Source organism: Hyperolius riggenbachi, chromosome 3, assembly GCF_040937935.1.
Source record: "Hyperolius riggenbachi isolate aHypRig1 chromosome 3, aHypRig1.pri, whole genome shotgun sequence".
NCBI lineage: Eukaryota > Metazoa > Chordata > Amphibia > Anura > Hyperoliidae > Hyperolius > Hyperolius riggenbachi.
The window spans coordinates 325,603,912-325,625,386 of record NC_090648.1 but is presented as its reverse complement, the minus strand read 5'-3'; the positions used below and the strand labels follow the sequence as shown (position 1 = coordinate 325,625,386).

Here is a 21,475-nt window from a genome sequence, read left to right as displayed (position 1 = left end):
ATTATTATTTAGTACTTATATAGCACCAACATATTACGCAGCGCTGTACAGAGTATATTGTATATACCAGCCCTCGATACCCCTCGATGCTTTTCATGTTCATGTTCTGATTATGTTGACGGAGCAAAGGCCAAGTGCATTATACTCCCCACTTACCCAACCCACCACATGCAGCACTAAACGCTGTAGACACTCAGCTGTGTATGTATGGCAGAGTTTCATAAAGCTCTTTCATATGATACATTTCCAATACAGAAGACCCGAAAGAAAGCATATGTATCTATTTTTTACATATTTATTTCACCATTATACCCTTGTTTTATGGGCATGCTAGCACTTAGCCTTTTAAGTGAGTTCTAGTGAGAAGTGAGGAGTTTGACAGCTTATAGACTGTTGTTTATTTCAGCCAAGCATTAGCTGACATTAGCACAGGAAGTCAGCATTGCTCAAAACTTTGTGTTTTGCAAATTATTTAATATCCACAATGCACAATATGCATGTAAAAAATAGACTTCCTTAGCTTTAAGAGACATTTTCTTTAAGAGAAAGCACATGCTTTCAGGCCCTGGCAATACTACTGTCACTGATCTCCAAGAATCTTCAGACTCATAGCATTCCATTGCACTGATAGAATGAATATGAATGAGTATGAACAAGTAAACAGAAGAGGGCTCTTCCCAGCAGCAGCAATACATTAACAGTAATCCAATTTGTGCTGTCTGTTCATTTTTATTTTTTAAAGGCATATTTCATTGTTTCCTTATCAACACTGATAATAATACAGCATTTTCATCAAGAACAACAACATCAAACAAGGTCATCCCCTAGACTGCCTCCCCCCAAACCCTGACCTTCCCACCCCCAGCAGTCTAATACCTCTAAAGGTATGTCTCTGATCACCCCAGGATAACATGCACAATCTTAGTTAGTGCCTCCCACTAAAACACAGTAGTCTCATGGCTGCAAGTATCATAGTCAATGCCCTGGTCTTTAAGCTATTCATGCCATGGGTCCAGACGTTATTAAACTTGCAGGGCAGTGCCTTTAAATATAAGTCAGCTTGCACAAAGCAACATTAGAATTAACAAGTTTCACCCAACCAGGCAGTACAGGAGCTAACTGTGAAACCCAATTCAATAATAAACTTTCTAGCATAAAAACAGAATATATATTAATGAGCACAACTGCTCGCCTTGGTGATATGGTTCCTCCACTATCCCAAACAGGAAGATGTCTTTTAATTTTAGCCTTCAGTAAAGTAGTAATAGTGAAGCCTGTACACTTACCCTTCTTGTATGAGTGCGGCCATACTGTGCCTGCACAAGTACTGCTGTGCCTGCACCGTACGCCGAAGCAACTCGTTCATGAGAAATCATTATATGAAAAATCATTCCAATTCTGTTTTCTGCAAAAGGAATGTTGTACTCTCTTTTAGCCTCAGGATGTCACTATTGCAACTGCTGATGGCTATGCATAAACTATGTCTGTTTCTATTTTCACATTTTAAGAATTTATGTCCTGATGAAAGGCTAAAAATGTAGCTCTAGCAAATATTTCATAATGTAAAAGCATTCTGCAGCTGTTATTACATAAAGTATGTCAGTTATGTAATACAGCCTACTCTATGAGGGTGTAAATTGTACCCGTTTAAGAAGTGTATTTAGTAACTAACAGTAACATTTCTGAAGTGTAATTTAAAAAATTATGACAAACATAATTTGTATGTTCGAAAATGGTGCACGCAAATTCTACCAGCATTCATACCAGTCGCACTCCACGAAAAAAGCAGTGTAGAAGCCTCAGAAAGGTTATTGCCTGAGAACCATCTCCTAATTCCAGGGGGCCTGGGCTAGGTATACTGGGGTTGGGGAGGTGCTCCAAAATACAAGTGGATCAAGACTCTCAACAAAAAACAGAAATTGTATGGCTTACCTCTATTAAGAAGGGGCTAGACCAATGAATGAAAAAGAAACATGTAAAGGATACCAGAGCCTAAATGAATATGAGAAATGGAGGGAGCAGGCATATGTGGTGAGCTGACCTGATGCTCACCGCTCCCCCGTTCTACAACCACGGCTGGGAGCGCTCTAAGCACGATGTCAGTCATGCACATGTGCAGAGCACTCCTGGCTGCAGTTGCGTACTTTAGAACGCCTGCAGTCAGGCCAGCGCAGGCACACTGATGCCCGGCTGACCGGAAAAGGGTGCCAGAGGGCAATTACAGGCAGTGAAGGGGGCAGAATATAGCACGGGGGAGTGGTGAGCATCAGGACAGCTCACCATACATGCCTGCTCCACCCATTTGTCATATTTATTTGGGCTCTGGTATGCTTTAATGCAAACCAGACACTTAGATGATAATGTGCTTTGCGTAATGCATCCCGCTTCCTCAGATCAAGTGACAAAAAGTGTCTTTAGAATGAGGAGAGAAAGCCGGGAGCTCCTATCTAGGCACTCCCGGCTTACTCTATTCATTCTAAAAGTCAAAAGAGGGTTTCGCACACAGTCTTCAAGGAACAACGTGCTTTTATTGTTCCAATGCACACATATAATACACACCGAATTGTCTCAGCCAACGATCGTTTCGGGGCCGATCGGGTCCCCTTTATCAAGGCCTAAGCAGACAACATATACGTATTTGTTGTCTGCTTATGCCTTGATAAAGGGAACCTGATTGGCCCCGAAACGATCATCAATTGTAGCAGAAAAGGCAAACTTTTGATATTGTGGGAGATAAACATGCTGGGCATCATGTGGCATATACTTTGCATAGACCTTTGGTGATGTCAGACCTCAGCTAAGGCCTCTCTTCATAGACAGTTGACCACTTTTGATCAGCTGTAAACTAGAATTTCACTAACTGTCATAACTAACTGTCACACTACATGCAAGCAAATTATAGCGTCCACACAAGTAGACTTTTTAAGTGTTTGACCACCAGTGAATCCACACAGTTTGAAATACAACCCTTCCCTTTTTTTTAAGATTCTTTATTTATAGAATAAAATAACAATACAAGTGTACAATAAATCAAGATACAATGGAAAATAGTTAACATAGTACATACAGTATGACTGTAGGCAGGGCATCCATCACTTTCTCAACCTCCTTGTCGGTTATCCCGAGCTCAGCTCGGGGTAACCTGCGCAGGAGGATTTCTCAGGCCCCGCTGGGCCGATTTTCACAATTTTTTTATTGCACGCAGCTAGCACTTTGCTATCTGCGTGCATATCTCGATCGCCGCTGATTCGCCGCTACCCGCCGCGCCGCCCCCCCCCCCCCTCCAGACCCCTTGCGCAGCCTGGCCAATCAGTGCCAGGCAGCTCTGAGGGGTGGATCAGGATTCCCTCTGATGTCCCGACATCAATGACGTCGGTGACGTCATTGCGATCGTCGCCATGGTGACGGGGGAAGCCAAGCAGGATATCCCATTCTGAACAGGATTTCCTGCTTGCAAAGATCGCCGTCGGCGATCGGAGTAGGTAGGGGGATGCCGCTTGTCAGCGGCTATCATGTAGCTACTGCTAGGCTAGCTACATGAATTAAAAAAAATTTTTTTTAAAAAGTGCTGTGCCGCCCCCTTGCTGACGTAATTGGAACGGCAAGGGGGTTAATGAATGAATTTAGCAGTTACCGTATATACTCGCAAGCAAGCCGAATTTTTGACCCCCCAAAAGTGGGCCAAAAGTTGGGGGGTCGGCTTGCTTGCGAGTCATGGGTGGGTGTGTAGGTGCTGTCCCTCCCCGCTCCCCCCGCGGCCGCCGCTGCTATTACCTTAGGCGGCGCGGCTTCCACTATCCCCGTCCTCCTCCGGTAACTAATTCACAGCAGCGCGCCCCTCGCTGCTGTGATGACGGAGGAAACCATAGAGAGCGGCCGTTACTATGGGAACCGCTCTCTATGGTTTCCTGCGTCATCACAGCAGCAAGGGGCGCGCTGCTGTGAATTAAATAGTTACCGGAGGAGGACGGGGATAGTGGAAGCGGCGCCGCCTAAGGTAATAGCAGCGGCAGCCGCGGGGGGAGCGGGGAGGGACAGCACCTACACACCCACCCACCCATACTGGGGCACTATGCTAGCTATATGGGGCACTATGCTAGCTATATGGGGCACTATGCTAGCTATATGGGGCACTATACAAGCTATACTGGGGCACTATACAAGCTATACTGGGGCACTATACTAGCTATAATGGGGCACTGTACTAGCTATAATGGGGCACTATACTAGCTATAATGGGGCACTATACTAGCTATAATGGGGCACTATACTAGCTATACTGAGCACTATACTAGCTATACTGAGCACTATACTAGCTAAACTGGGGCACTTCACTAGCTATACTGAGCACTATACTAGCTATACTGAGCACTATACTGGCTATACTGAGCACTATACTGGCTATACTGAGCACTATACTGGCTATACTGAGCACTATACTAGCTAAACTGGGGCACTTCACTAGCTATACTGAGCATTATACTAGCTATACTGAGCACTATACTAGCTATACTGAGCACTATACTGAGCACTATACTAGCTATACTGAGCACTATACTAGCTATACTGGGGCATTTTACTAGCTATACTGAGCACTACCTACCTATATTGGGCACTATACTAGCTATACTGGGCACTATACTAGCTATACTGAGGCACTACCTACCCATACTGGGCACTATACTAGCTATACTGGGACATACTGGGGGGATCACGCGGCCAGCGTTTCCTACCCCCGGCTTATATGAGGGTCAATCATTTTTTCCTGTTTTTTGGGGTAAAAGTGGGGGGGTCGGCTTACATGCGGGTCGGCTTGCTTGCGAGTATATACGGTAGTTAAAAGAATTGCTGTAAGGAAACGCGGAAAGGCCGCCGTCTCTCGAGGTGAGGCGGCTGTTTCCGCATCCAGCATGGCGTCACAACGCGGAAAAAAACGCCGCATGCCGCATAGGCAGTGCGGCGGAATCTGCATTGGTAACGGCGGAATCCGCATTGGTAACGGCGGAATCCGCATCAGAGGCAGCCCCCGCACTAGATACATTGCATGACAGTACTGGTGTGGCTGGGACTGATAGTCCACCAAGATTCAGACTTACACGCGCGCGAGCACAGAGGCAGAGTTTAAATAGCAGTTAGAAGGGAGTCGGCTGACCAGCTGGGTCAGCTGACAAATTCCACTGCTCTCATTGGACCAGCAATTAGGGAGGTCCTGGAAAGGTCCTAGAGTATATATACTGCTGGTTGTTCACTTGCTCTTTGTCTGGCGTGCGATCACACATGTGGGAGCACCCAGATCCGTAGTCAGATCCGCAAGTGTGCCGGGACCAGCTGGAGCTGTAATCCTACACTTAGCTAGATTCTGTTGATAGCTAAAGTACTAGTTTGATTGTGATTATCTGTTATGACTTTTGCCTGCCTTGACTACCCTTCTGAACTCTGATCTTGTACCTCGATATTTCTAATACTCTGTTGCCGAACCCGGGCTCGTTCCTTGACTCTGCTTCTGCCTCCTGATTTTGTACCCCGATATATCTGATACCCCGTTGCTGAACCGTGCCTGTACTTTGACTCCGCCTTTGCCTCCTGATCTTGTACTTTATCTGTCCGTGTGTGTACGACCTGGCTTATCCGACCTCGAGAACCGACCTTACTGTTAGAGGCGGTTCCTCATTCTGTTAGTAATTCTTCCTCCTGAAGGTTACTTCCAGTCTGTCCTTCCTACTGTCAGTCTGACTCCTCCCGTCTTGGAGAGCTCAGGTCTGCGGAAGGAATCTGTGCAGTACTCCTTGCTGCACTGAGGCCTAGTCCTCTAAGTGTTACTGTTACACCTAACACTACACTCTACTCAGGTGAACAGAGGTTAGCTAGTATATCGGATTATCAGTGATACTGCAGATCACGTATAATCTGGTATACATCTGTATTCCCAGTGATTCTGCAGATCACTGGTAATCAGATCCTCTCTGTGCTTCACCGATCGTTACAATTGCATATGATGTGCTAAGACTAGCTCTGTGGTGCCCCTTCCTATAGTTGTCATCCCAGGTCTCTGGTTTGCCTATACCTAAAAACAGCCCTGTTTCTGATACAAATCTGACAAGATTAGCCACATGTTTGTTTCAGGTTTGTGCTTCAGACACTACTGCAGCCAGAATGATCAACAGGATGCCAGGCAAATGATATGGTTTAAAATTAAATAAATATGGACAACCTCCATATCCCTCTCACCTCAGGTGTCCTTTAAATGACATCCGAGGTGACATGTGACATAATGAGATAGACATGTAGACTTTATATGAAATAGGATGTGCGCTTAAGCGATTGTGTATAAGTATTTAGGTCTTGCCGGACCTTGTGGTAGCGCACTCCGCTGGGACTTTTTATAGTTTTTAAAGTGAACATCCGGACTAAAAATCGACTCAGCAGCACTGAAAAGGCTTGGTGTTTCTTCAACAGTTTCACAGCATCAGAACTTTGTTTCACTTATACAAGCCTGATTTTTAGCTGCACAAGAGAAAACTGCCCGGGCTTTTTTCCCCTGATGCTGTGCAAAGCATGATGGGATTTCTGATGTTGTTGTTCTCATTCTGCTGTTTTGGTGCAATTTTTATTTTTTTTACATTTTGAATTTGACATTTGAAGCCTAGCATGTGCAGCTGGGAGGGGTAATCAGGACACAGGATAGTTGGAACTGTGTCTCCTGTTCCTTGTCACCTCCTTTCAACCAAAAAGATGGCTGCACCCATGACAAAGATGGCAGCCCCCATGAATCACAAACATTTGCCTGTTCTTTTAAAACAGGGTGGGTAAGAGATTATATTACCTATCTATTCTAATTAACATAACTAATGTAACTTGAGGACAGTATGTTTGTTTAGGCTGAAGTTCCCCTTTAAATTTGTATCAGCTATAGCGCTTTGATATTACGTTACACAAATGACTATGCTGTGTTCCTTTTTTCTTTCTCTGCCTGAAAGAGTTAAACATCAGGTATGCAAGTGAAAGTTTCTGTCCGGGTCGGGACTGGGTTGGACTATAGTGTAACCCTCTCTGATAAAACACTTTCCTGTCAGTAAATGGCTTCTGAGAGCAGGAAAGAGATAAAAAAAAAGATCAGTAGTTCATAGATACTTCAATAGTTCAAGCATACTTCAATGCATGTGTCATTGAGCAGGGACAATGAAACAGTGAAAATGTAAAAACTACATTTCTGTATAAAATAAAACAGTGGGATATCTTAAAAAAAAAGTCATTCTTAGAAAAAGGAGGATAGATACCATTGTTTTTCTCATCAGTTTATTTTCACCTCGGATGTCCTTTAACCACTTGAGGACCTAGGGCTTTCTACCCCTTAAGGACCGGCCACTTTTTTTCCATTCAGACCACTGCAGCTTTCACGGTTTATTGCTCGCTCATACAACCTACCACCTAAATGAATTTTGGCTCCTTTTCTTGTCACTAATAAAGCTTTCTTTTGATGCTATTTGATTGCTCCTGCGATTTTTACTTTTTATTATATTCATCAAAAAAGACATGAATTTTGGCAAAAAAATGATTTTTTTAACTTTCTGTGCTGACAGTTTTCAAATAAAGTAAAATTTCTGTATACATGCAGCGCGAAAAATGTGGACAAACATGTTTTTGATAAAAAAAAAACCCATTCAGTGTATACTTATTGGTTTGGGTAAAAGTTATAGCGTTTACAAACTATGGTGCCAAAAGTGAATTTTCCCATTTTCAAGCATCTCTGACTTTTCTGACCCCCTGTCATGTTTCATGAGGGGCTAGAATTCCAGGATAGTATAAATACCCCCCAAATGACCCCATTTTGGAAAGAAGACATCCCAAAGTATTCACTGAGAGGCATAGTGAGTTCATAGAAGATATTATTTTTTGTCACAAGTAAGCGGAAAATGACACTTTGTGAGAAAAAAAAAAAAAAAAAAAAAGTTTCCATTTCTTCTAACTTGCGACAAAAAAAAATGAAATCTGCCACGGACTCACCATGCCCCTCTCTGAATACCTTGAAGGGTCTACTTTCCAAAATGGGATCATTTGTGGGGTGTGTTTACTGTCCTGACATTTTGGGGGGTGCTAAATTGTAAGCACCCCTGTAAAGCCTAAAGGTGCTCATTGGACTTTGGACCCCTTAGCGCAGTTAGGCTGCAAAAAAGTGCCACACATGTGGTATTGCCGTACTCAGGAGAAGTAGTATAATGTGTTTTGGGGTGTATTTTTACACATACCCATGCTGGGTGGGAGAAATATCTCTGTAAATGACAATTTGTTAATTTTTTTTACACACAATTGTCCATTTACAGAGATATTTCTCCCACTCAGCATGGGTATGTGTAAAAATACACCACAAAACACATTATACTACTTCTCCTGAGTACGGCGATACCACATGTGTGGCACTTTTTTGCACCCTAACTGCGCTAAAGGGCCCAAAGTCCAATGAGTACCTTTAGGATTTCACAGGTCATTTTGAGAAATTTCGTTTCAAGACTACTCCTCACGGTTTAGGGCCCCTAAAATGCCAGGGCAGTATAGGAACCCCACAAATGACCCCATTTTAGAAAGAAGACACCCCAAGGTATTCCGTTAGTAGTATGGCGAGTTCATAGAAGATTTTATTTTTTGTCACAAGTTAGCGGAAAATGACACTTTGTGAAAAAACACAATTAAAATCAATTTCCGCTAACTTTTGACAAAAAATAAAATCTTCTATGAACTCACCATACTCCTAACGGAATACCTTGGGGTGTCTTCTTTCTAAAATGGGGTCATTTGTGGGGTTCCTATACTGCCCTGGCATTTTAGGGGCCCTAAACCGTGAGGAGTAGTCTTGAAACGAAATTTCTCAAAATGACCTGTGAAATCCTAAAGGTACTCATTGGACTTTGGGCCCTTTAGCGCAGTTAGGGTGCAAAAAAGTGCCACACATGTGGTATCGCCATACTCGGGAGAAGTAGTACAATGTGTTTTGGGGTGTATTTTTACACATACCCATGCTGGGTGGGAGAAATACCTCTGTAAATGGACAATTGTGTGTAAAAAAATCAAAAGATTGTCATTTACAGAGGTATTTCTCCCACCCAGCATGGGTATGTGTAAAAATACACCCCAAAACACATTGTACTACTTCTCCCGAGTACGGCGATACCACATGTGTGGCACTTTTTTGCACCCTAACTGCACTAAGGGGCCCAAAGTCCAATGAGTACCTTTAGGATTTCACAGGTCATTTTTGTTTCAAGACTACTCCTCACGGTTTAGGGCCCCTAAAATGCCAGGGCAGTATAGGAACCCCACTAATGACCCCATTTTAGAAAGAAGACACCCCAAGGTATTCCGTTAGGAGTATGGTGAGTTCATAGAAGTTTTTATTTTTTTGTCACAAGTTAGCGGAAATTGATTTTAATAGTTTTTTTTCACAAAGTGTCATTTTCCGCTAACTTGTGACAAAAAATAAAATCTTCTATGAACTCACCATACTCCGTACGGAATACCTTTGGGTGTCTTCTTTCTAGAATGGGGTCATTTGTGGGGTTCCTATACTGCCCTGGCATTTTAGGGGCCCTAAACCGTGAGGAGTAGTCTTGAAACCAAATGTCGCAAAATGACCTGTGAAATCCTAAAGGTACTCATTGGACTTTGGGCCCCTTAGCGTACTTAGGGTGTAAAAAAGTGCCACACATGTGGTACCGCTGTACTCAGGAGAAGTAGTATAATGCGTTTTGGGGTGTATTTTTACACATACCCATGCTAAGTGGGAGAAATATCTCTGTAAATGACAATTGTTTGATTTTTTTACACACAATTGTCCATTTACATAGAAATTTCTCCCACCCAGCATGGGTATGTGTAAAAATACACCCCAAAACACATTATACTACTTTTCCTGAGTACGGCGGTACCACATGTGTGACACTTTTTTGCAGCCTAGGTGCGCTAAGGGGCCCAACGTCCTATTCACAGGTCATTTTGAAACATTTGTTTTCTAGACTACTCCTCGCGGTTTAGGGCCCCTAAAATGCCAGGGCAGTATAGGAACCCCACAAGTGACCCCATTTTAGAAAGAAGACACCCCAAGGTATTCCGTTAGGTGTATGGCGAGTTCATAGAAGATTTTATTTTTTGTCACAAGTTAGTGAAAAATGACACTTTGTGAAAAAAAAAACAATAAAAATTAATTTCCGCTAACTTTTGACAAAAAATTAAATCTTCTATGAACTCGTCATACACCTAACATAATACCTTGGGGTGTCTTTTTTTTCTAAAATGGGGTCACTTGTGGGGTTCCTATACCGCCCTGGCATTTTACAGGCCCAAAACCGTGAGTAGTCTGGAAACCAAATGTCTCAAAATGACTGTTCAGGGGTATAAGCATCTGCAAATTTTGATGACAGGTGGTCTATGAGGGGGCGAATTTTGTGGAACCGGTCATAAGCAGGGTGGCCTTTTAGATGACAGGTTGTATTGGGCCTGATCTGATGGATAGGAGTGCTAGGGGGTGACAGGAGGTGATTGATGGGTGTCTCAGGGGGTGGTTAGAGGGGAAAATAGATGCAATCCATGCACTGGGGAGGTGATCGGAAGGGGGTCTGAGGGTTTGGCCGAGTGATCAGGAGCCCACACGGGGCAAATTGGGGCCTGATCTGATGGGTAGGTGTGCTAGGGGGTGACAGGAGGTGATTGATGGGTGTCTCAAGGTGTGATTAGAGGGGGGAATGGATGCAAGCAATGCACTGGCGAGGTGATCAGGGCTGGGGTCTGAGGGCATTCTGAGGGTGTGGGCGGGTGATTGAGTGCCCTAGGGGCAGATAGGGGTCTAATCTGATAGGTAGCAGTGACAGGGGGTGATTGATGGGTAATTAGTGGGTGTTTAGGGTAGAGAATAGATGGAAACACTGCGCTTGGGTGGTGATCTGATGTCGGATCTGCGGGCGATCTATTGGTGTGGGTGGGTGATCAGTTTGCCCGCAAGGGGCAGGTTAGGGGCTGATTGATGGGTGGCAGTGACAGCGGGTGATTGATGGGTGGCAGTGACAGGGGGTGATTGATGGGTGGCAGTGACAGGGGGTGATTGATGGGTGATTGATAGGTGATTGACAGGTAATCAGTGGGTTATTACAGGGGAGAACAGATGTAAATATTGCACTGGCGAATTGATAAGGGGGGGGTCTGAGGGCAATCTGAGCGTGTAGGCGGTCGATTGGGTGCCCGCAAGGGGCAGATTAGGGTCTGATCTGATAGGTAACAGTGACAGGTGGTGATAGGGAGTGATTGATGGGTGATTGATGGGTAATTAGTGGGTGTTTAGAGGAGAGAATAGATGGAAACACTGCGCTTGGGTGGTGATCTGATGTCGGATCTGCGGGCGATCTATTGGTGTGGGTGGGTGATCAGATTGCCCGCAAGGGGCAGGTTAGGGGCTGATTGTTGGGTGGCAGTGACAGGGGGTGATTGATGGGTGATAGGTGATTGGCAGGTGATTGACAGGTGATCAGTGGGTTATTACAGGGAAGGACAGATGTAATTAATGCACTGGCGAATTGATAAGGGGGGGGGGGGGGGTCTGAGGGCAATCTGAGCGTGTGGGCGGGTGATTGGGTGCCCGCAAGGGGCAGATTAGGGTCTGATCTGATAGGTAACAGTGACAGGTGGTGATAGGGGGTGATTGATGGGTAATTAGTGGGTGTTTAGAGAAGATAAAAGATGTAAACGATACATTTGGGAGGTAATCTGACGGCGGGTTTGCGGGCGATCTAATGGTGTGGGTGGGTGATCAGATTGCCCGCAAGGGGCAGGTTAGGGGCTGATTGATGGGTGGCAGTGACAGGGGGTGACAGGGGGTGATTGATGGGTGATAGGTGATTGGCAGGTGATTGACAGGTGATCAGTGGGTTATTACAGGGAAGAACAGATGTAATTAATGCACTGGTGAATTGATAAGGGGGGGTCAGAGGGCAATCTGAGCGTGTGGGCGGGTGATTGGGTGCCCGCAAGGGGCAGATTAGGGTCTGATCTGATAGGTAAAAGTGACAAGTGGTGATAGGGGGTGATTGATGGGTGATTGATGGGTAATTAGTGGGTGTTTAGAGGAGAGAATAGATGTAAACAATGGATTTGGGAGGTGATCTGATGTCGGATCTGTGGGCGATCTATTGGTGTGGGGGGGTGATCAGATTGCCCGCAAGGGGCAGGTTAGGGGCTGATTGATGGGTGGCAGTGACAGGGGGTGATTGACGGGTGATTGATGGGTGATTGACGGGTGATTGACAGGTGATTGACAGGTGATCAGGGGGATAGATGCATACAGTAAACAGGGGGGGGTGGTCTGGGGGGGGGGTCTGGGGAGAATCTGAGGGGTGGGGGGTGATCAGGAGGGGGCAGGGAGCAGGGGGGGGGCTAAAAAAAAAATAGCGTTGACAGATAGTGACAGGGAGTGATTGATGGGTGATTAGGGGGGTGATTGGGTGCAAACAGGGGTCTGGGGGGTGGGCAGGGGGGGGTCTGATGGGTGCTGTGGGCGATCTGGGGCAGGGGGGGGAGAAATCAGTGTGCTTGGGTGCAGACTAGGGTGGCTGCAGCCTGCCCTGGTGGTCCCTCGGACACTGGGACCACCAGGGCAGGAGGCAGCCTGTATAATACACTTTGTAAACATTACAAAGTGTATTATACACTTTGTATGCGGCGATCGCGGGGTTAACATCCCGCCGGCGCTTCCGTATAGCCGGCGGGATGTTGCGGCGAGCGAGCGGTGACAGGCGCCGGCGGAGGATCGCGTCACGGATGACGCGATCGCTCCGCCCATGCCCTTAAATGGACCGCCGCCTCTGTGGGTGAGGCCGTCCTGCAGGGCTCCACTTCCCCGCCGCCCCTGTGTAGTGGGCGGTCGGGAAGTGGTTAAAGGGACACTTAAGTCAAACAAAAAAAATGAGGCTGGGGACGCGAGTGATTCTTCGCGTTCCTGCCCACAATAGCGCCATCTATGCTGCTATAGCATATATCATATACCATATAGCAGCATAGAGGGTGCTAATGTGTCTGGGAACGCGAAGAATCACTCGCGTCCCCAGCCTGTCAGCTCCTGTCACCGAAACAGGAAGTGGCTGCCGGCGGGGCCAGGAGGATCGCAGGGAGACGGCGAGGGCACCGGACAGCAGCAGGGGGCTATTGGAAGCCCCAGGTGAGTAAAACTCATTTTTTTTGTTTGACTTAAAGGGGTTCTTTCGCGAAAAAAGTAGGCAGTTAAAAAATGTGACAGATGACAGGTTTTGGGCCAGTCCATCTTTTTAAGGGGGATTCGCCCGCAGGCTATTCACGGAGCCCCCCGCCGTGAATTGACAGGAAGCAGCCGCTCGCGCGAGCGGCTGCTTCCTGATTAATTAGCCTGCAGCCGGCGACGCAGCTGCCACTTTGCCAACGCACGGTATAAGCGTGCGGTCGGCAAGTGGTTAAAGGGACACTTAAAGGGGTTCTTTCGCGAAAAAAGTAGGCAGTTAAAAAATGTGACAGATGACAGGTTTTGGGCCAGTCCATCTTTTTAAGGGGGATTCTCAGGGCTTTCTTTGTTTTCAACAGCATTTCCTGAACAACAGTTGCAAAATCTAACTGACATAATAGTGTGCAAGTGATTAGGGAGGCCGGCTGGTATCTTGCTATTTTGGCAGTTAAACTGCTGTTCAGGAAATGCTGTTGAAAACAAAGAAAGCCCTGAGAATCCCACTTAAAAAGATGGACTGGCCCAAAACCTGTCATCTGTCACATTTTTTAACTGCCTACTTTTTTCGCGAAAGAACCCCTTTAAGTGTCCCTTTAACCACTTGCCGACCGCACGCTTATACCGTGCGTCGGCAAAGTGGCAGCTGCGTCGCCGGCTGCAGGCTAATTAATCAGGAAGCAGCCGCTCGCGCGAGCGGCTGCTTCCTGTCAATTAACGGCGGGGGGCTCCGTGAATAGCCTGCGGGCCGCCGATGGCGGCTCGCAGGCTAAATGTAAACACAAGCGGAAATAATCCGCTTTGTTTACATTGTACGGCGCTGCTGCGCAGCAGCGCCGTAAGGCAGATCGGCGATCCCCGGCCAATCAGCGGCCGGGGATCGCCGCCATGTGACAGGGGACGTCCTGTCACTGGCTGCACAGGACGGATAGCGTCCTGTGCAGCCCGGATCACTGGGCATGACAGGTAGGAGAGGGAGGGGGGCAATTTCGCCGCGGAGGGGGGCTTTGAGGTGCCCCCCCCCGCAACATGCCTGCAGACCGGAGCGATCAGACCCCCCCTGCACATCATTCCCATAGGGGGAAAAAGGGGGGCGATCTGATCGCTCTGCGTGCCCGCTGATCTGTGCTGGGGGCTGCAGAGCCCACCCAGCACAGATCCCAACAAACAGCGCTGGTCCTTAAGGGGGGGTAAAGGGTGGGTCCTCAAGTGGTTAAGTGATCCAGAAAACCATTTACCAGTAAAGAAGAACCTGTAGTAAAATTAAAATTAAACTCAGGCTCCTCCCACTCAGGGTGATGTGAGGACAATCTGTGTCCTGTTTTCACCATCTGACCTTTATTTCTTGTCCAAAGGAAACTTTGGTAAAGGTCCGTATACACGCCTGATCAAAGGCAACGATGGGTCTGTCGTCACCTCCTGCTGCCATGTTTTAAGCAGACAGTACAGTGTGTGTACAGACTGTCGCTGGACTGATAAGGCTGTTTCTGAGCGATCCACCCGGCGGATCGCTCAGGAGGTGACGACGGACCCGTCGTTGCCTTTGATCAGGCGTGTGTACGTGACCTTAAGACTGCACTGTGTGTACTCCTGTTAATTATTGCCTGAGGAAGCGGGAATATACCCGTGAAATGTGTTGCGAATATACCCTGGAGTGTACAAATAAATCTACTTTGTTTTTTGAATACACAGCTTGTTGTGTCTGCTTACAGGAGGTAAGTCCACCAACTGCCTCCAAAGCATTTTTAAACATTTTAACAATTGATTTTATCATTTTGGTGCCTCTGTTATCCATTACACTAGACATAATATCCACCCCTGGTGGAGGGGGATACCCCTTGTTCTTCCTATCTACAGAGAGCGACTTCTTAACCCTGAGTGAGGACAGGACTCCTCACCTGCCTATTACAGTGGTTGCCTGGAGGTAACCCTGGTTTGTGAGTATAACTTTGTACTCTTTTCTATTTTACCCATTTATTAGTACCTACTACACTATATTTGGCTCTCGGTTCTCTCTTTTTATATTTACAGATTAGTCAGTTTACTTTTAAAAATGCTGTATTGTGGATAGATATCTGAAGAAGCCAGGATAACTATTTTTTTTATGTTCCACAATGTATGATCCTCTAATGAAAACCTGGTATGTTTCCAAAACACAAATATCAACGTGTGGCTTTGAAAAGACTCACGTGACACTGAGCAGCCACTGCAAGCATTTATTAGTAGAATGGTTTAGGGTTTTAACCCAGAAAGCAGAAGCTGATTGATTAGCCATTTCCAGAAATTACATGCCAGATAAATTACTTATTTTCATACCTCTTTGTACTATGGACATTTAAATAAAAAAACACACCTACAATATGTAGGAAGTATGGTCTCTCTGTTGCAGACCTTAATTTAATTCACTGAATACTTATGCTTCCTACATACTTATATAGTTATACTTACGGACCTTAAGAGCCCGTAACATTACACTGAATACACTATACAATACCAATGACTCCTACAGACATTCAGTCAACCAAAACAACCATTTGCGATCTTTTCGGTGTACAGTCTGGGTCTGGTGTTTGTACAGTTGTACCCCATCTTATGCATCTCAATCTGCTTGGGGTAATAGCGGCCACCAGAGAAATATATAGAGAGTGCACTTCTTCTTGCACAGACTGGCCATGACTAGAGGAAGTTACAGGACCCGTTACCGGAGCTGCAGGCAGCAGAGGACGGTGGCATGGGAGCGATCCGTGCACATGGGGCTGGAGGAAGCCACAGGTATGAATAAACCTTTTTTTTCTCGTCTCTTGTACACTTTTAAATGGACCTGAACACTTTTAAATGGACCTGAACTCTTGCACATGACAAAAAGAAAACCTAGAGAAATTCACCCTGTGCATTTACAGAGTTTAGCCCGTCTAATTCCCCCCATCGGCGTCTAATCATGTAATTTGATCTCTTCAGCTGTGTCAACTTAGGAATCTCCTCTGCCACGGCATAGCTGCTAATATATAAACACAGGAGGTTAACCCTATGTCTGCTTCCATGAAAGCAGGAAGAAGACACTGCAGATTATTGCAGGAATTGTATCAGCTGTAACAAAGAAATGTTTTTTTCTTTAAAGGTTATTATGCTGTTGCTTATCTTCTTGAGCAGAGAGGAAGTTCTGAGTTCAGGTCTACTATAACAATGAAAGTCTGTTCATTGAGCACAGCTTCAGCTTACTAAGTATGAAGTTATGTGAAGAGTGAGAGCGTACATGGCAGGTCCTTGTCACTGCCTGCCCTGTCACCTTTCTTGTGCCCTGGCAGTGCTTTATCATCACACTGCCAGACATGCTGTTGTCAAGACACTCCGAGCTGTGGCAAGGCACAGGCTTCTGTGTATAGGCAAAGCAATGTCAGCTGTACTGTACTCTGCACTGTTTTCAATGAGAAAAATGTTAATATGTGTATTCTTATAAATGCATCTAGCATTGCACTACTGCACTAGTCAGTTCCAATTACATTTTCAAATGTATATTAGTAAGCAGATGCATAATCAAGTGCTTTGCAGTTAACACAAAACAAACTGATTGATCCTTTGCAATCTCTTTCTCTCTCTACTGATGTAATAACGATTTGAATTTTAGTCATTTACATTACCCTGACTGACTTACCTCCTCCGCAAGACATTTGTCATTCATTTTCATGCTATCCATTTTATTCTTATTTTGAGAAGTCATATACTAGGTGATGTGTGCCACAGTAAACTGCCTCTGGTTTGATGGATAAAAGCAGCTTTGCGCGCCTGATACAAGATTCCGGCTTGGCACAGGTGATGCCAATTCTCCTTAATAATTCACAGCTTGCTCTTCTTCTTTCATGCATAAATGTTCTTATTCATTAATATTTTTCCCCTGGTCTCCTTGTCTTTTTCTCTTGGCCTGGTTTGGCTTGTTTTAGCTAATGTTTAGTGCTAGCATGCAACCGAGTTAAGTGTTTGGCAAATATTTTTTTTCTTATAAGAGAGTTAATCATTATACTAGAGACAAGATATGATGCGTCTGCATACATGAAGAATACAAATATTAACCTTGACACAAATTTCTGGCTTACGCTAGGTCCGTTGCCCTGGATTTTAGACAGGACAGGTAGGAAACAAAATGGATGGAACAAAACCAGCAATGATTTTCTATAGGCCAGTTTACACCAACTCAGTAATGATGTGCCCATTGCTGACATGTCCATTTTTGAAAAATGAACCCAACAGGTCTGAATTTTTCAGACAGTGAGTTCTTTGCCATTCCTTTGATGAAAGGCATACATTCTGAAGTGGCAGCAGGCCCTGCAATGTACCACAACGCCAGGGCCGGCCTTAGGTTTCACAGCATCCTGAGCCAAACCTGATTTTTGTGCCCCCCTTCATCCTCTGTCAGTGGGACAGTTAGCCCCCGCCCCCCCCCCCCCCGAATGATAGCACAGCACTGACAATTTGCACCACGCGTTATAGCTGCAGTGCGCCCCCCCCAAACCCCCCCCCCCCCCCCGATCTCACGTGTAGGTGCCCTTAATATAGGTTGCCAAGCATAGGTGCCCCCAGTATAGGAAGTCAGTTGAAGGTCTCCATCGCCCCCATAGGTAGCCAGGCGTAGGAGCCTTCAGTATAGGTAGCCATGTGTTGGTGCACTCAGTAAAGGTAGCCAGCTATAGGTGCCCCAGTATAGGAAATCAGGTGTAGGTGCCCTCAATATAGGTAACCAGCTATTAGGCGCCCCCTTGGAAGCCGGCGCCCTGAGCGACCGCTCTGGTCGCACAGGTCAAAGGCCGGCTATGCACAACGCATGCACGATGCATTCATGCAGAACAGATTTAGCACTGCCTATTATAGTGTAAGCCAAGCCTGACAGTGTAGCAGCATTATACTTACTTGCTATTTCTCAAATGTATAGAATGGTATGAAATATTTGTTTAAAAGACAAAATGAGAAATGATGAGACAAATGGGCATGATTCACAAAGCTTTTTCACCTGTTTTCCTTTGTTTTCATTTATCGATGTTACATTTTTAAGCTCCAAAACAGGAAAAATATAGTATGATTAAGGAAAGAAAAGTAATATTGAAATGAAGTTAATCAGGAACAGCTTACTTTGAGTGATTATTTTGCTTGTAAATGTGCTGAAAGGTTTTTTTTATCAATTAGGTGATAAATAAGTCATGCATGAGAACGTTTGTGAATAGAACCCCTTGTGCTGCAATTATTATTATTATTACAACCCCATTTCCCCCCAAAAAATGTGATGTTGTATACAATGTAATTACAAACAAAATGCAACAGTTACTTTGCAAATAATTCAAACCCTATATTTTAATTGACAATGGTAGAAATATAAAAAATCAGATGTTTAATTGAGTGATATAATGATAATAATAGTAATGCCTACATTTGTATAGCACCTTTATCCTGTCAGACTTGAAGTGCTTGAGAGCTGCAGCCACTAAGGGAGAGCTCAATAGGCCACCCTGCAGTTTAAGGGAGTCTTGCCCAAGGATGCCTTACTGAATAGGTACTGGCTTACTGAACAAGATATACCCCTCCCATCTTTACTTTTGAGAGACTCAGCAAGTCATGTTACAGACCTCTTGACAAATAATTCAAGTTGGGCCCTTTTTTGTATTTTTTGTACTATATAGGGTACTAATGGTTTTCAATTCATCAGATTCTGCTTATAATTACATTTCACAAAGCATCACAACATTTGTGGAAACAGTTATACTATTATTATTATTATTATAATTAATAGTAAACAAATCACATGGACAAAGCAGAGAGCAGCAGATGCAGTTGTGTAGTAGTACTCCTTGTATAAAGTACATAAATAGCCAGAAGATGCAATGCAACTAAAAGAGGCTTGCACATATGAACTTCCAATCTAAAGGGATAATGCACACTGACGCATGAAGTAAGGTGAGTAAGCGATCGATCGGATCTACGATTCTACTGTCAAACCCGACTATCGATGGAAAGTAAGATCGAACAAGAAAACTCATGGAGTAGAGGGGGCTTTAGTAAGTTATACATAAGATACATAAGATAGCACTACAAGCTGAATAGCTAAGAATAAACAATTAGACATATACCTGCTATGGCTCTGATTGGGAGGAATCTCATACAGCTCAACTTCACCTGCAACCAATAAGGTGCTAGCAGAAGTTAGGTTCTCTCCCCTATCACCCACCATTTTACCTCAAGTCTACTGTCCACCGCACACTAATTCCTCTCTTTCATTCCTCCTGTCCTATGCTGTGACGGGGGATTTAGCAACTTCCATACTATGGATTTGACTTACCGTACTTAACCCCATTAGAATAACATGTACAGGCATCACATGGTAATATTACCAGTAATGTAGGATGCATTGTGCATATGTATACAACACGCGCTTTGCTAGTTTAACTAGCTTTAATTAACATATCCTGGAATCCTACTTTCCGCTCCAATAGTGTAATAACGTAATCACATTGTCACAAATACATTATCCTTTCAGCAGCCTGCACTGTAGATTCATCAGATACCTGTAAAAGCAGACAATTCTGAAATGGACAGGTTTTCAAGGTGAGCTATGCTTTCAATTGACCTCCAGCCCAGGAGAAACTTAAAGAGGAACTGTACTGAAAATAACATAATGAATAAAATTGCTTAATTTTACAATATTCATATATAGATTATTTAGTCAGTGTTTGCCCCTTGTAAAATCCTCCCTTTCTCTGATTTACATTCTAAAATGTATCACTGGTGGTAACATCTTTAGTCCTGCCAGGTGATCTGCACGAAATGATGGTTATTGAGAGGTCTGTGCACAGAAGGGGAGATATTGCCTGCACGGCACTTGGAAAATGCTGTTATTTCCCACAATGCAATGAGGTTCACAGACAGCAAACTGACAGAACCATGTTCATGACACTGTGGGAAGGATTTCACCACAATATCAGCCATACAGACATCCCCTGATGATCTTTTCAAGAAAAGGTAAACATTTCTCATGGGAAAGGGGGTATTGGCTACTGATTGGGATAGAGTTCAATCCTGGGTTACAGTTTCTCTTTGAAGGATTCCAGAGCTGAACTAACGGGGGGGGGGGGGGGGGGGTTGTACTGCAAGCTGTCCTGATGCTCACTGCTCCCCCTGTTCTCCTCTACCCCCCCCCCCCCTTCCTACTTAAATGCCCACCAGCAGTCTCTTCCAGGTCAGCGGAGTTGGGCATTTGTGCGCAGGTGCAGGCCACGCTACACGCATCCTACATCGTGCCCCTTCAGCCAGGAGCACTCTGCACATGCACATGCACATGATGTAGTTATGCGCAGAACGCTCCCGACCAGGAGCGTAAGAAGTAGGACGCGCATAGCCGGGCTAGCGTCTGCACACTAATACCAGATCTGGCCGACTCAGAAGAGGTTGCTGGGGGGGGGGGGGCATTTAGGTAGGAAAGGATGGGGACAGAGGAGGATGGGGAGAGTGGTGGGCATCAGGACAGCTTGCAGTACATGCCTGCTGGCCCAGCTACACGCATCCTACATTGCGCACCTACAGCCAGGAGCGCTCTGCACATGCACATGCACATGATGTAGTTATGCGCAGAATGCTCCCGACCAGGAGCGTGAGATGTAGGACGCGCACAGCCGGGCTAGCGTCTGCACACTAATACCAGATCTGGCCTACCCAGAAGAGGTTGCTGGAGGGGGGCATTTAGGTAGGAAAGGATGGGGACAGAGGAGAATGGGGAGAGTAGCGGGCATCAGGACAGCTTGCAGTACATGCCTGCTGGCCCAGCTACATGCATCCTACATCGCGCACCTACAGCCAGGAGTGCTCTGCACATGCACATGATGTAGTTATGCGCTCCCGACCACGGCGTGAGATGTAGGATGCACACAGCCAGGACACTGCCTGCATACTAATGCCCGACCCAGAAGAGGTTGCCGGGAGGGGGGGGGGGCATTTAGGCAGGAAAAGAGGGGGCAGAGGAGAATAGGGGGAGCGGTGGGCATCAGGATAGCTTGCAGTACATGTCTGCTCCTCCCATTTCTCCTAGTTAGTTCAGCTCTGGTATCCTTTAAGTAAGTAGGGTCTAATCAGGTCCCTCATTTTTTGGTAGGCCTAAACCTGTACTGCTTTGGGCAATAAACAGCTGAAAAGGAAAAGTTCCTGAACTTCTTTGCTCTAGAACAATTATTTTAAAAGGACACTATCAATTAACATGTGTTTATTAACCAG

The 21,475-nt window shown here is 45.3% G+C and overlaps 1 protein-coding gene across 1 annotated transcript in view; it reads right to left on the bottom strand.

Annotated features, from left to right (window-relative positions):
* LOC137561478 (solute carrier family 23 member 2-like) overlaps positions 1 to 1,338 on the bottom strand; it is a 238,790-nt gene extending 237,452 nt beyond the window's left edge. The window contains exon 1 of the mRNA XM_068272779.1: positions 1,287 to 1,338. Within this exon, the coding sequence (XP_068128880.1) occupies positions 1,287 to 1,309 (23 nt within the window). The 5' untranslated portion in view covers positions 1,310 to 1,338. The remainder of the gene's footprint in view (positions 1 to 1,286) is intronic.
* Between the last annotated feature and the right edge of the window lie 20,137 nt (positions 1,339 to 21,475).